Source organism: Colius striatus, chromosome 18 (assembly GCF_028858725.1).
Source record: "Colius striatus isolate bColStr4 chromosome 18, bColStr4.1.hap1, whole genome shotgun sequence".
Classification (NCBI taxonomy): domain Eukaryota; kingdom Metazoa; phylum Chordata; class Aves; order Coliiformes; family Coliidae; genus Colius; species Colius striatus.
The window spans coordinates 3,217,183-3,233,249 of record NC_084776.1 but is presented as its reverse complement, the minus strand read 5'-3'; the positions used below and the strand labels follow the sequence as shown (position 1 = coordinate 3,233,249).

The following is a 16,067-nucleotide window of genomic DNA, read 5'->3' as shown; positions in this document are numbered from 1 at the left end:
TGCATATTAACATAAATGTAGGGAGGAATGGGAAATGGTGTCTCATGCTACCTGCCTGTTCTCATTCTGCTCATTTAAAAATTCAGCTATATTAGAAACTGAAGTTCTGGGAAAAAAAGATATGACTTTTCACAGATGTTCATAATTTATTGAAAGGACATCACTGTAATTAAATGATGTGGAGAAGTGGGTGAAGGAAAGGTATACAGCAGACACTTGTGGAATGCGTGCTCAGTCCTGAGATGGATTTACTATACTTAGTGCATGCCCCTTTCCTTCTCTGTGCCTCTATTTGCCAATGATAAAATGGAGGTGATATACTTACCTTACAAGGTGATTGACAAATTATGTAGTTAATATTTGTTAAGTGATTTTAAACACAACTAGGTAGCACTTGCACTGTTTATGTAGCATTTAATTATAATCAGTCCTCTTACATCCTCCAAAGTCATAGCAGATATTACTCTGTCTTACTGTTTACATCCTTAGATGTTGTTTTGCCAAAATGTGCACATAAAAGGCAACTGTTTAAAACCTTTTTTTCTGTAGCACCTGAAGTGCATTGCTCCTTGTTTGAGTTTGGAAATTTGGTAGAAGTATTTGTATGTCTTTAAACATCTGATGGTTGTGAAAGTACTCAAAACAATATTTTTAGCCTGAGAAACCTTCACTAGATGATATACAGATTAATATGTTTTCCAGATGAGCTTTATAGTGGCTCCTCACTATAATGATCAGTAAAAGGTAACTTTTCCCCCTCCAGAGTAATCTATTCCACATCCAGATTGTAAGTATCACTAGTGGTAACACACTTGTTGCTTAATAGGTCTAAAAATGCTTTACATGTCTTCTCCATTACAGCTTTTCTTGAAATATCTGTCTGTGACAGATTTGTAGTTCAGAAATCAGTTGCACATATTGTTTTGCTTAGGGGTGAAGGCAGGTTACTTGTGGTGGAGGGGAGGCTACACATCCATATTATGAAATATTGGGGGGTTTTATATGCAATATAAAATTTACTGTCATGATTGACAACAGCTTTGCTATCATAACTCTTGTGTCTCTGGACCACCAAAGAACCATATTGCTCTAGGCTACTGAATAAAAACAGGGGCATACCCTAATTTATTCACATGTTTTCTCAACAATGACCTATTCTTTTAGAACCAGACGGTCAAAAAACTGGAGGCTCGTGTCCAGCAGTTGACTGTTGAAGCTGAAAACAGCAATTTACAGCGTCAAAAACTGTCTCAGGAAAAGGCTGATGCAGAAAAACGTTACCAAGCAGTATGCTCTGAACTTCAGGAAGTGAAAGCAAGGTAATGAAACAGAGGTTATTGTTTTTAACATTGAGGAATATGGAATTTCTGAAAGGAAACATAATTAATTTTACCTTAAGAACTCGGTGAATGGTACTTGGCATTAGAAAATTGCCACAAAAATGTGTTGATTGATGTAAAACTCAGTTTTATAACTGACCCAAGTGACTATCCTAAGAAGTAGGATAATGTTTCCATTATTTATAAGCATTTCATTCTGTTACAACGAGCACATCGTACAGGCAGACTTGCGTACTCTGTAGAATTGATCCCAAGCAGGTAAGATGCCAAAACATGAAAGCAATTTCCATATTCTGTTTGCTTACTCCTTGTAGGCACAGCTCACTTCAGAAAGACAAGGACCATATTATACAGGAATATGAGGAGAACATTCAGCAACTACAAAGTAAATATGATGCTGATATAAATGTTATAAACCAGGAACATGCTCTCTCTGCAGCTAAGGTATGCTTCCATGGATAACAGGCATTAAAATGTTGTTTCTTTTTCTAAGTGATTGTCTCAATATAAATGTAATGCTTGTGAAAAAAATCAAGGAACTGTTCAGTTCCCTAAGTTATTCATCTGATTAAGTTTTTTTAATAAAAGAGTAATGTGATTTAATTTTTCTTTCCCAAATTTGCCTGAAAAATGATCTGAAGTTGACTGGTAATGGTGTGTGTATTTGTACATAGAGGTGCTAGTTCCATAGCTGATTCAGGTCAGCTATGATGAATACACTGATTTTGTGCTTCTGGATACCAGAAAACCCCAGCACATTTAGAGACTTTTTCATAAGGCCTCTTCAATAAGGGAAAATAATTTTTCCAGAAGTAAACTATCTTACAGGCCTCTTAATATGGATCATGATGTTAAGTAGTTATGTGTTTAAGGAATTGTTTTAAAGTTCTGCAATGGACATTCCACCCAAAATGTAATCCTTCTGGTTTGTTTCTGTAAAAACATCTATCAGGTTGATAGCAATATGCATAGGTAGGTATATAGTATCTATTTAATATGATTTTCTAGTTCAATACTTGTAGAAAAGGCTCATATTTTAAATACCATCTGCTAATTCTTAGACCCATAGTACAAATGGATTTTTTTGCATTTATTTACTGGAATTCTGGGAGCTTTGATATTTTACTCCATTTAATCCACAGTCTTTTTCTTTTTTTCAGTTGTTAATGTCAAGAGTTATTTTATTGTCAGTTACCTTGTGGTTTTGTTTACATTTCTAAGTTGGTCAGAAGTGATGTATCCAGAGTTGTGAACTCATACAGGTTTTTTTTCCCAAGTTATTTCCAGGCACCTGAGAAACAAACTTAAATCCCAGGAAGATATATCTGTAGAGCTAAAAATCGTTTTTCTGTTAAAATCTCTACAGGCATCTGATATGATTGAAGAATTACAACGTAGTGTATCTCTATTAAAACAACAGTTACAAGATTCAGAACATCAAAGACTGCAACAGCTGAGGGTGAGCCCTGAATTTCTTACTCAAGAATGACCAAGCCTTTTTACTCTTTCCAGTGATTTGAATATTCAGGTTGCCATGCTAAAATGCACTTATGTAACATGCATTTTTGTATGTATTTTATTCATAGACAAATACAAAGCATCACCTTATGCTTAAAGTTTGATTTTAAAAGTATGACTAAAAGAGATCACTTTGAGTAAGAGTAGAATTTTCACATGGACTTTTTGACTACTGTAATTCACATGTTAAAAAGTTTTTAGAGCAGAGGAAAAAAAAGATATGTAATTTTTTGACATGCTTCTCTATAATCCATTGGTAGATGTTTATACTATTGTAAGTAACTTTCAAAATTGCTTTTATTTTTGTAGCTATATAACAGTTTAGTTCAATGTTCTGTCTTCCTACAGGCATTTAAATTAATCCTCCTATCTCAGGATAATGAGTTCCACATCTGCATCATGTATCAATCCTGTTTGAGTTTTGGCATCTACTTTTTCTCCTGTCTTTCATTCCACAGTTGATCTAGTACAGAATGGCATTTTAGTATCTCAGGAGAACAAGCTGTTTCTCTTCAGAAAACATGAATTATGACTTCTGAGATAGTTTTGTTGTGTGGATATTTTTGCTGTAGGTTGAATTTTTTACATGTCAAAGAATTCTTGAATGATGATATAAAGTGCATGTTTAGTTTTTCTGGACTCCAACAGCAAATGTGTCCCTGTTTTAATGACTGCTTTGAAATGTAAAGAAAAATGTGATTTGTTTATTTAGAACACTTCTCTCCCAATCTCTTTGCAGGATCAAGAATTCAAGTTGCAACAGGACAAACTTCACTTGGAGTGTGTATATGAAAAGCAGGTAATGTTTTCAGGAAAATATGCCACATGTCCAGTTATGTTGTATACAGAAGCTAGAGGTTTAAATTTTGGAATATCCCAAGTAGTGAATCTTGGAATCCAAATGTTTCACATGGGTTGGAAAATATTTGGACAAATTCAAGGAAGATTTTAAGTACAGCTATTTAAGTACAGAGATGTTGGCTCTGATTCTAGGTACACATCTTAATGCACTTTGTACAAATTGTATATTTCTTTAGACTTTAAACATCAGTAGGTTTCAAATTAAACTTGAATTTGAGACATGTTCAACTCATGCACTGTTTAGTAAAAGGCTGTGATAGGTGCCTATTTAATTGAAAGGATGTGTTATTTAAACATGTCATTTTCAAACGTGGCAAATTTGTGACCTAAAATAATGAATTGTGTTCATAGCTACTTGCCACTTGTTAATAGCATTTTCATTGAGAATTATAGGGAGCTTTTGGTTTGAATTAGTGCCTCCTGCTGATTCCAAGTCAAGTACTTTTTCATTCAAGATATGTTTTGGGCTAATCTTAGCCTACATTTGTCTGTTTATACAAGTCCTAGTTTTTAGGAATATTGACCTCAAGTAATGCCTTAGAATAATATTGCAGGTCAAAATAAAAATGTATTAGCATAATTTGGTTATCTTCTAGCTGCTGAGGTATAGTGAATGCTGGTTTATTGCATTACATCTCTTCCTCTGCACATTAGTACAGAGTACAGGTAAGTACCAGTAAGGCTGGTAATGCTTCCAGACGCCAAGTCCAAATGCCATCAAATGGCTCACATCTACACTATTAAAGTTAACAATTCTGGGCAGTAAGGAGAATGCATCCATATCATTTTTCTGACATGGTCTCTGTCCTATGTGAATCTTAAATGAGGTTTGAGGATCATTTGGAGGATACTGCTTAGGATGGTCAAAGAGCATGTCAGCAATCACTCTATACCAGATGCTGAAGTTTTAACTCAATCAGTAAGCAAGAAAGTAGACCCTTTATTTTTAATAGGTAACTTCACTGCGGTTTGCCTATTCATACATTTTCATGTAACTGTTTTAGAAGTCAGATCTTTGAGAAAGGAGGAGGAAAAAATGTGGCCGATCTGTAGATATAAATCCATAAAATAGTATTGATTGGCCCATAAAATACTAAAAACAAGCTTGCCTTCAAGTAAAGGAATCATGGGATCTCTGGTGCAATCTGTTCACTAAGAACCTACCCATTATCTAATAATCTTTATTAGGCTACAGTGGTTATTGCCTGCTAGGATATTTAAACATCAAACAAATAGTATGTAGTAACCCTAAATGTCACTGTTTGATTAAATGTGCTTATCTGCTGAATCAGGAACCAGTTAGGCTAAATGGTTTTACAAGCAAAGGAAACACCTGCTTTTTATAAATAATCTACTGCTTGTTTTCCAAACATTCAGCTGAGCTTAAGAACAGTGACAGATTATTCCTGAGAGCCCTTCTCCAACCAGCTGCTACATATATGTAATTTTACCACGCTGGGAAATACCTTCTTTACTGTCTGATAGTCCATTGGTTTGGATGCTCTTTAAAACCAATTAAGTATTCAGATTTCCATGCAATAAACACATACATGGAACTGCTTAGAGTAGAGAATATCTAAATTTGGGGGGGTTTGTTGGGCTATACTCTCATGACTCTGACAAAACACATTTTACTAAAACACATTTTTCAATATTGCATTATAAACAGCACATGGTCACAATTTCCAATGGAATAATTGTTAGCTAAGATGTTTTTTCCCTTTAGAAGTGTCTGTGCTTCTCATGGGTTTGTTAATTGTATGCTTGTAGAAGAATGCCATACCCCTGTGTTTTCAAATGGCATTTTTAATATCTGGATGCAAAATGGAAAAAGTTATGTATAATAATTTCACTGGCTCAGGAGTTTTTTAGTAGTAAGCCACGTTGAGGAAAGGTTTTAATTTTCTTGAGAGAAAATTAAACCTCAGCTAGTTAATGTTTGAGTATTTGTTATTCTAAAGTAGTGTTATTTACTATCATTGTGTTTGATATTTTTATTGTTGTAAGAATTGATAAAAAGTAGTTCACTTCTGGTATGCACTACTGGTGCAGCTAAAATATGGTATTTTTTTCCTTCTAATGGTAGATCCATGGTATCCGTAATGATCTTGATAAAGAAAGAGGGGATGCTCAAAAGAAACTTCGCAAACTGGAAGAGACTTTGAAGTAAGTGAATATGGAAATATTGTTGAACAACCATCCCCATTTTTATTTTTTGGTCAGTTGTATTAGATAAACGTGCTTTGTCTTGCCTGACTGCCTTCTGTCATTTGCCTGGATTATCTTCTCATTGTAAAGTTGCATCTTCAGCCATAAAATGAAAAACAGTAAAGCAGGAACCAAGCCACTCAAATGTGTTGACTTTCAAGTGGAAGGAATAAACCAAAATTGCTGTTAGTGATGTCAGCTAGTCTTGCCCAGTCAAAGAAATGAAACCAGCTTCAATTCAGAATGGATACATAATAAACAAATGATCCAAACTAAAGACTAGTTGCTTTGAAATGTTTTAGAGGAAGGGATGATTTGGAAAGATGTATTTATTTAAATTGTATTTTATCTTAATTTAGTACATGATGTTTTGGCTGTTAAATAGCCATTAATTACAACTCTCATGAGGATTTTTCCTCTGTGGTACCACTTGTTTTTTGGTGTGAATACTAGTTTTTCAGATGTATCTAAGGCTCAGAGAAATTGTATGCAGCAAACAGAAGACACATTTCATGAACTGACTTGGGGACAGCTTTTCTGCTGACCTTGTACATTAAAAAACTGTTCAGAAAGTCACTGGTTTAGTGTTTTCTGAGCAGAAGAGTGGTTTACATACAGCAGATGTGCATATGACAAAATGGACCTTTGTTACATGACTTACATTTTTGATTATGTAAAATATTCTTTCCATATGTTTTATCCAGTCTAAATTTAAATTTATAGAAATAATTTCTGGGGAAAATGGATTATTCTGAAACAAACCAGAAGTTATTTGCTAAAACCACTCAGTTAAATGTTACAATGCATCTTATTTAGGCTGAAAGAGACATTTTATTGAATAAAAGTCACAGGGCTGAAGTCTGTATTCCTTTTTTTACATCACTATAAGCATCAATAAAAGCTTTAGCTTTTAATTTCTTTACATTGACTATTATTTATACAAGCTAAGGCAGACACAGTAAAACAACCTTATCTTCCTTGAGATGAGTGAATATATAGTTCACCATCATCAATAGAAACGGTGCTTTGTGGAATTGCAGCTCAGAACCCAGTAGGTGGACCAGTGATTTCTCATGAACTACTTTGATCTGAATGCACTTTGATTCTGAAATGGCCACAGGATTATACCTTGGATAGCTAGTCAGCCACAAACACAGAAGAATGGGAGTGGCAGGCATTTAGTGGGGTTGTTTTGTTAATTCTTTTTTCCACAGTGTGACAGCAAACAGTGCTATTGCATTTTCAAACATATCCACCAGATGCATAATGAAAGTGATTTGAGACTTCAAGTGGAATAGTAAAACCCATGTTTCTAGAAGTATCTTTCGCTTCAAAAAAACAGTATTGCCAGAGTTTTAATACTGAATAGGGGTTTACATAGTTTATGGAAGGGTTTTTTCTTCTTCTGAAGTTTATAGTAGAAATAAGTATATATTACATTCACAGTTTAAATGTGCAGAAATTAATGTTGGTGTGATAGTCATAGCAAAGACCCCAAAGGCTTCTCATGGCAGTATCCCGGTTCTGTGCCAGGCATTATTTGCAGCCATCACGAGTGCATATACTCTTAGGCTGGCCTCATTTATTTGCTGATAAACAGAGAAACTAAGAACATTATTGCTTAACATCAGAGGTAAAAATCTCTTTTATGATTCCAAGAGCAGAATGGCCATGTGCATTATTAGTGTTTATATACTCCATCGCTGTATGAGGTGTAGCTGCCAGCTTGACCTACATCAGGGAGAGTATCAGGTGTACAGGAGGAAACATTTGTTTTACAGCATTTAGTTTGAAGTCCATTTATATGTTGTTAAAGTCATAGAATCATTTAGGTTGAAAAAGACCCTTAAGATCGAATCCAACCATAAACTATATTTATAATAACATATTAACTAAAGATGAAACAGTGAAGAACAGAGGATTTGATGGCAAAAGTAAACAGTTCTGGTTACAGGTTTTTTGTTTAGACCACCACAGTCGGTTTGGTTTGGCCACCTCCATTCTGGTGTCCATAACACCTTTATGACTGCATTGATGTATCAAGCTTGTCCATCCTGAGATAGTGATTTTGGACTAAATCATTATAATATTACCATAGTGCTGTAGCTGTAACTGTTCTTCATATGAGTTGAGGCTGTTATCATCTGCCACTCTCATGGAAGTGTAAACCACCTTGGTGCTACAGGTTTCTCAGGATAATGGTTGTGAAGGTTTTCACATACTGGAAATAATTGGGGAATCTGATTTGATGTTTTTTGGTTTGTGGCTCGTACAGAAATTAATATTTCATTATGCTACTGAACAGTAGCTTTCCAGAGTTCTTATTCTTCTATTCTGTAGGTTGATTGAAGGAAACTATTTTTAAGAAGTCATGTTAGGAGAAATGAAGCGACTTTACAGGTGCAGACGTTGTAATTGAGCGTTGCAGTGTCAAGGAATGCATGCACACTGTCTGCACATACATACTTCACAAACTTCTTCCTCCCAATCTTTGCCTTTTTATTTTTTTAAACCTGCCTGTGGAGCCAAATCTCAGTGCTTTGCAAGTGATGATGATACAGAGCAAATGTTTAGCAGCTGGTTTATTGAAAGTCACTCAATAAAATTGTTTGTTTAAATAAGAAACTAGCAACACCTCTTTTCTCCATTGCTTCTCTACCCCTCATCTGAACTTGTTTAAAACTTCTGGGAAAGACAGAGGGACTGAACTTTCCAGAAAACAGCAAAGCCACTCCTATCTATTAGCAGATCTGTATTTTTACAACAGTTTCTAGATCACACACAGTTTTTGCAATAATTTCTAACTTATAGATGGCAGACAGAAATGTTTCAAAGCCTTTTCAACCAAAGGCATAATGTGAAGGGGGTCCATGTAAATGTTCAATAAAATACAGAAATGAAAATGATTTACCTTTCATTTCACATGTATACTTGTGTACATGCGCATGTTTTCTCTGGGAATCCTGACATGAGAATCAAGAAGTTGATTACTCTTTGGGGATGATGCTATGGAGTTTTCCCACTGTAGACTTAAACACATTTCATTGCTTTTCATTATTCCCAGTACGGTATCTGTGTCAGTTCTTCATCTCTCCGTGTGCTGATGCTAGACAACTACTTCTAGGGACTTTGTCAAGTGTGATTCAGTGATACTAATGTATATTTTAAACTCCAATTTTTGTATATTGTATAGTTATTACTGATCCAAGGTTTTGTCTTATAGAAAGCACCTGATAAAAATGCATTTGTACTTGTATTTACTAAAACAAGTTGCTAAAATGATGTTATTTTGGGAAGGAAATAACCTTTTTTTTGGTAACAGGTTTTCTTCTTGGAACCTGAGTCATTCAAAGGGCTTCCACTTGTTATCTCCTAGTATGGTTTACCAGTTATTTGGTTTTTCTGACTCATTTGTTCCCTACCTGACACTGTAACAAGACATACAGTGCAATGAGGCTGGAGCTCTTCTCAGGCTTGTCCTTTGGTTTTAAACTTAGTACTGATACTGGTAAAGCCTTGGGAGAATGGCTTTGATCTCACACTTACTCAAAAGCTGAAGCTACTGACAGTAGGTCTGCTAGAAGAAATCTAATTATACTTGTACTGCAACTTCAGCCTGAATCTTTGATGAAAAGGATGCCTGGACTGCAGCTAGGGATAGGGTCAGTACATTCTCATATCCCCTCTTTTTCACTTCCATGCGGCGTTCGTCTGGTTTGGACTCTGGTGCAGTGGAATGATTTGAGTTTGTGGATTCTGTTACTATGCTGCTCTGAGTATTTTGTGGTGGTTGTTCCAAGACTGCTTGCCCACCTCCTGCAGATATTCTGCAGGTGTTTTCTACAGTTCCTCTATATTGGGGAAACGGAGAGAAGACAAAAATGGGAACAGGGTGAGATGGTCCCTTGCAGAATCTCTGTTCTACTTGTGTAATGACTCATTTTTCATTGTGTAGTTTTAGTTGATGTACAAAGAGAAGGTCTGGATTTGTTTGGTCTGAAAGGGTCTTTTTGCATTGTTCAGAATACATGAAAATGCATAAAATTTTAGCACTATGGTCTTCTAGTCTTTGAGATCCCTAATCTCTCTCAAAATTCCCATGGTGTTTATAGAATTTGTCTTTTCTTTGTAATATCATAAAAAGGACGATGTAAAAGAAATGAAGGTACATAAATTTGAGAGAAATAAACAGTGTACATACTGCTTCTGAGCTGATAAAAGAGGGAAACAGGTGAAGGCAAGGATAAATAAAAAACATGAAGATAGATTGCAGAAGGAAACAGAACAAATAGCAGTGATTATAATTCCCTTTTGTTTGTTGGATCCCCGCATTTAAAAAGAAGTTAAACTTCAGCTTTTAAAAATAAACAGAGTTAGATAATACCAAAACCTTGGACAGCTTTATTTTTAAACAGCTTCTCCTTCAGAATACTACTGTATAGATCATATTTGATGGACTTCTTGTGGTAGTATGTAATCACCAATACAGAGATAAATAAATGGAATGATGGCTTTAGGTGCCAGGTGATTTACTACTTTTTTTCCCCTCTCCTGATTATTCAAGTTGAATCTGGATTCTCTATAATTGTTTGTTGTTGTTAATATTTTAGGGTAGTTGCCTAAGTGTAGCTGTTTTCCTGTAGTTAATTCCATTTTTCCTTGAAAATGAAGCATTTGTGTGTAGAGGAATTCTTGGAGGAATGGAAAAGCTATTACTATTTAAAGCCGGAAATAATTAAAGAAATATGAGAAGGCATTGTCTTTAATTCCAAATGTTGCAATAAAGAACACGATTAAGAGGTTATATTCACGTTCATTGTGTTCACCATTGTCTTTCCTTAAGATGTTCAGTGTTGTCTTGTTGCAACAGTTGCAATATGATGAAAAAAAATAACACTTTGTGATTTAAAACTAGTGGCAATGTTAAGTGGCTGAGGAGTTTGGATATAATTTTACTCTTTAAAACAGAGCTGTGTGGTTTTGGTGGGTTTTTTTTTTCCCCTCCTCTAAGAATCAGTGGAAAACCAGCCAGCTGTTCTCCACTTGGTGCTCTGTTCAAGCATCTGAAACCTTTTAGAGCAAAACCAGTCAAAGTTTCCAGCATATTGTAAACATTCCTGGAGCCCCATGAACATGCTGACATAACCCTCGCTTTAGGGGGCACAATGTAAAGTACGAACAGAGGACACAAAAATGTGGTAGCTTTATTTAATAGTCTCACTTAAAAGAAAAAATAAAGTGTTCTATTAACTATTTACAGCCTTTCATTTTCTTTCACCGGTTTCTCTGGAGACCTACTGGCAATAATGAAATATGTATTTAAAGGAAAATTCTAGTTGTACGAAAAGAAGTAATGGTTGATTTTTAATCCTTGAGTGTAGGATTGTTATGTCCCTCAAGATGGTTATAGAGATATCATATGACATCTTTTTTAATGGTATCAACTATGAGAATGTTTCAATATATGTAGCTGTGGGAAATTAAAAGTGAGTGGCATCAGCGTATCACGTTGTAGCACTTGGGTTATTTGTAAACTCCTAGTAATTAATGTAGTTAAGGTCTGTAGGTTTTGACTTCACTAATTTAATATAGAAGTAATTAACACAAATCTCAAAAATGTTCCCATAGTATTCCTAAAGGCTTCCTTTTCACATCAGCCTATCTTAGATTCAGTACAGTATATTTCAAGGCTATAAATTGCCCAAAACATTAATGAAATGAGAAGAGCCTTCAACTGGCTAAAGAAAGTGTACAGATGATGGAGTTTAATTACTGATTTTCAAGAAGCATCAAATGTTTCATGCTGTCACCTTTTTTGAGTCAGTTAAATCTGTCTAAAAATATAGTACAAGCATTGACTTTGTTCTTTTGGTATGATTGTGATCACTAGACTTCAATTACACTTGGTAATCCTTACCTAAAAAACGTTAAAGAGTTACTTTTACTTTTTATGTACTTCGTACAACATCCCTCCAACTTCAACATCAGAATGAACCTTCATTGAGTACAGTTAATATTTCATACAGTACTTTTATGGGGGAAAAAAAAGTGAAAATCCATGTCTACCATTCTCTTAAGAACCTGATGAGCTGAGTAGATACTTATCATTCCTCAGCATTGAGTTACTATATTGTCCATTATAACTTGGATATTGTTATTCTCAATCCTAAACTATAATAGTACAATTATTTAGCCATAAGAATAGTTACCTTAAATCTGCAGAATGACAGAATGAAAACTGTGTCCTTGTAGATCCTTCTGTAGGTGACTGATCTGGTTGCTTTTTGTATTCTTCTCTTGTTTATTCTGAACTAGTATTTGGTGGTGTAGCCATCATTGTCTAAAGGTAGAAAAGAAACGGGATTGGTGGGAAAGAATTTACTTTATTAAAGGCTTTTTGACCTCAGATGTTTTTGTCAGCACCTCTTTGAAATAATATTACTGGCATGCTTTCAGCTGAAGTAATTACTTAGATGTTTCATTTAGAATTCTGTATTGGAAAAATTGGAGACAGTCTTTATACTGTTATTTCATCCCTGTAGTCTTTGATTTACCAACCACTGTTGGTTCTGTCACTCGTAACACATCTTGGGCTGTTCTTTGTTAGTGTTAAGTGATTCTTCTTGCCTGGCGTTCCTCCTCTGCCTGGTGATCTCTCCCATAGTTTGTCCTTAGATAGTTTATTTTATTCGCCCTCCAGCTTTCTGTGCTGGAGCACTGTTCTCTGATCTCTGTCTTTTCCTCCTTTGCACCTCTTCTCTGGGTATCTCATGAATCTATTTACTATCTGCTCTGCTGACTTTTTGGTCCACCTTTTAATTAAAAGTCTTGTCTCCTTTTATCTAACCCATTATCTGCACCTGTCTCTCTAATTCTCCCCTCCATGTTCTCCTGTTTGAGGTTTAGCTGTCATCTCAGCATGTAAAAGCCATGACTATTAATCTCTGTTCTAATCCTCCTCTCTTGATAGCTGAGCCTCTGTGGCCTTTCATATACATAGTGTATCTAAATCTTGGAGACAGTTTCTACAATGTTGAGCAAAATTATAACATTTTCCTTTCCAGCCACATTTAAAACACTTGCCCAGCCTTTTAGCCCACATCTCATCCGTCATTTTGCAGTTGCTGTTCTTGTTCTGTTTGCAAAGCACCGAGCACAACACTACCTTGTCATTATTATAATGAGAAATAGTTGTAATAATTATTAGTGTGTTTAACCAATGCCTAGTTAATTTGTGAGCCATTAATTATGAATGAAATGCATTATTCTTATTTCACAGAACTGTCACACTATACATGGGCACTATTACAGTAAATTCATTAACAGCTTTAAGTAGTGGTTTAGTTTGTTAATGTTATCTCATTATTTATTTAAAATGTAAGTATATAGTTGAAAATAACAACTGTGTTGTAAATATCATTCATTGTTAGAGCTTACTTGAAGGAATGGAGACGAGCTTTTTGATGTTAACATCTCAAATGATGCAAACTGTAAACAATTTATGAGCAGATTCATGCTTTTTCTCATAAAGACAGGCTCATCTTATACTTAAAATCAGGGAATGAAAGATGAAATTGTTCTCTTCTTTATATTTTTTGCTTTATTTCTTTGAAACGATGAAACAAGTTAGAATGCTTTCTAACAACTTCGAAATATTAAAGTGCCCAGGGACAGGATAGGGATGATGTTTTGAAGGCAATAAATATTTCAGCTTCACATTTCAGTCTTTCTTCTTCGTTCCTTTGATCTGGCTTTGGTTTAGTTATCATTCCGCTTGAATGACTTCACACTGTCTTTCTTCCTCTCCACACCAAAAAGAAGTGTTCTGCACATATTCCATATGTTTGGGTGCTCATGTGGTGGGAGAGCCCTTGTACCTCATTGTTTAGTGGTAGTAACTACCCTCCACAGTAAGATACTCTAACCACTTCTAAGATGGGTATGTTTAGGCCCAATATGTCATTTACTCTGAAAGCTGGTTACTTAACTATCACAGTTTGTTAAAAAATAATAGAGCAGGAAATGTAAAATTCTTTTTGTGGATTTCAGAGAATCAATATTATTACTAAAGCACTTTTCTGTAACCACAAACTAAACCAGTATCCCCTTCTTTCTATAAATATATGGTGCTTTAGGCCTTAATAGATATTTTATGTAGTTCAAAAAGTCTGCATTCTAGAAATTAAAGAGGCTGCTTGGAGTAGTTTTTAGTGGTTACTTCACCCAGCTAAAAAGTGATGTTGTGGATCTTTTATTTGGCTAAAAATCAATGAACAGGATCAGGATCATGGGTTCACTTATATTTTTGTAGGCAAGATCTTGTATATGCGTCTGTATAGTGGAGGGATACTCAGGTGTCTGTAGCTTATACACAAAAGATAGTAAGATAAAGTTCCTGATTATGTATGCTTGATGAAGGTTATGCTTTTAGCTACTCAGTATGCTGTGTATTACGTTGTCTAGCAAGTCATGTCCTGTGGGAACGTGTGTTTATATAGTTGTTTTGAAATTGAAATGGGCTACATAAATGGTGGTAACTGATTTTCTTGCGACAGAGATTAGTGAGTAATTTTTTATTTCTTATGTCAAGATATAAAAAGGAAAGCTCTCCTGAAACAAACCCAGCAATATCCTTCTTCAGCCACCTTCCAGAAAGTCAATAATTTGCAGTTTAATGGGCAATGAAGCCATTTTCCCATGGAAGTATTGGTATTTGGGAAGGAGAGGAAGGAATTATTAGGGGACTGGAACATGTCCCTTATGAGGAAAGGCTGTAAGACCTGTGACTGTTTAGCCTGGAGAAGACTGAGAGGGGAACTTTACCAATGCTGATAAATACCTAAAGGGTGGGTGTCTAGAGGATGGGGCCAGTCTTTTTTCTGTAGTGCCCAATGACAGGAAGTTGTCCGTGTTTTGTACATGGGTGTGCTTACGTGCAATCTAAAACGTTTTAATTTGTTGAAGAGGCTGAGACCAAACCAGGTGCATCTCCTGCTCTTGTTTGCTTTTGCTCAGCCCTTGCTTTCATAGAGGGAACGGTGAGAACCCTGTGAGTGGCAGTGCTGGTCCATACTATGTTTCCTGACCCATCTCGAGTTTATTTGACCTCTCATGTAAATCACCAAGTTTCCCTGTGTTTCATTAACTTGACTTGCAGTGCTGTAATGTCTTACTGTGTTTAGTTGTTACCTCTTGGAAGGCATTTTACGAAGCAAGGAAAGTTATGATTAAGCATGAAGAGGAAATGTGTAAGATGTTGATATTTTCCATTTATCAGTACACTTCAGAGTGCTGCTTTCTGAAACTGCAATTCTGGATTTCATAGTTAACATTCACTGAGATAGTTTGTGCTGTGTAAGATTACTAATTCTGTTGCTGTATCCTTCATACATTGAAACAAGAGGAGTTTGCTGCTCTATAAATTGGGGCCAAAGAGTAAATTCACCCTATTTTTATATTCAAGCCGGCTCAGCTTTAGGGGATTTAAGTGATGTATTGTATTCAGCCCCACAACTAGTCCAACTGGAAAAAATAATCTTCAAAGTAAATAGTTTAGTGCTTCATGCAAGGCACATTGCTCAGTGTCTTGGGAAAAAAAGTAAAGCTTTTCTTATATTTGCAAAAGGTGGTCCATTGTTGTTTGTGTTTTCTAAGCTTCTGTACAAATCTCAGCTGCACAAAAAGTAGAGAGGCCTAGCTCCTGCACCCTTGAAAAGTGAAGTTTTATTCCTGATTATAATGAGATGTTGCATCTATTCATGGGATTAAGTCCTTAAAAAAAAGGAAGATACATAAAACCACACTCCTAAATTTTACATGATTGTGTTTCGAAATACAGATATATTCCTCAGGAAGAAGAGGCATAAATTTGGAGGCTTGCTAACAGCTCAAAGATGGACATCTGGTCCTTGTACATTTGGACTTATTGCATTTCCATCAGACTGGACTAAAGTGTGATTCTAATGTCTCTTGACACTTGCTAGTGTGGATATGTTTGAAGAAGCTTCGCTTTTTGGGTTTGTTTCCAGTTGTTACCCAGTGCCCACAACTGAATTAAGGATCTTTGGGAGGAGAAGTTGAGATATCCTCCAAGGTAACCTCTGTGGATAGTGCTCTGCTGGTGAAGCGTGCTGCTACTCA

At 35.5% G+C, this 16,067-nt stretch overlaps 1 protein-coding gene across 2 annotated transcripts in view; it reads left to right on the top strand.

Annotated features, from left to right (window-relative positions):
- The window catches only part of CEP112 (centrosomal protein 112), a 157,148-nt gene that overhangs the window by 38,647 nt on the left and 102,434 nt on the right, over window positions 1-16,067 (top strand). For both annotated transcript variants that reach the window (XM_062010711.1, XM_062010710.1), the window contains exons 13-17: window positions 1,165-1,319; window positions 1,655-1,784; window positions 2,707-2,799; window positions 3,598-3,657; window positions 5,806-5,885. In XM_062010711.1, coding sequence (XP_061866695.1) covers window positions 1,165-1,319; window positions 1,655-1,784; window positions 2,707-2,799; window positions 3,598-3,657; window positions 5,806-5,885 — 518 coding nt within the window. The remainder of the gene's footprint in view (window positions 1-1,164; window positions 1,320-1,654; window positions 1,785-2,706; window positions 2,800-3,597; window positions 3,658-5,805; window positions 5,886-16,067) is intronic.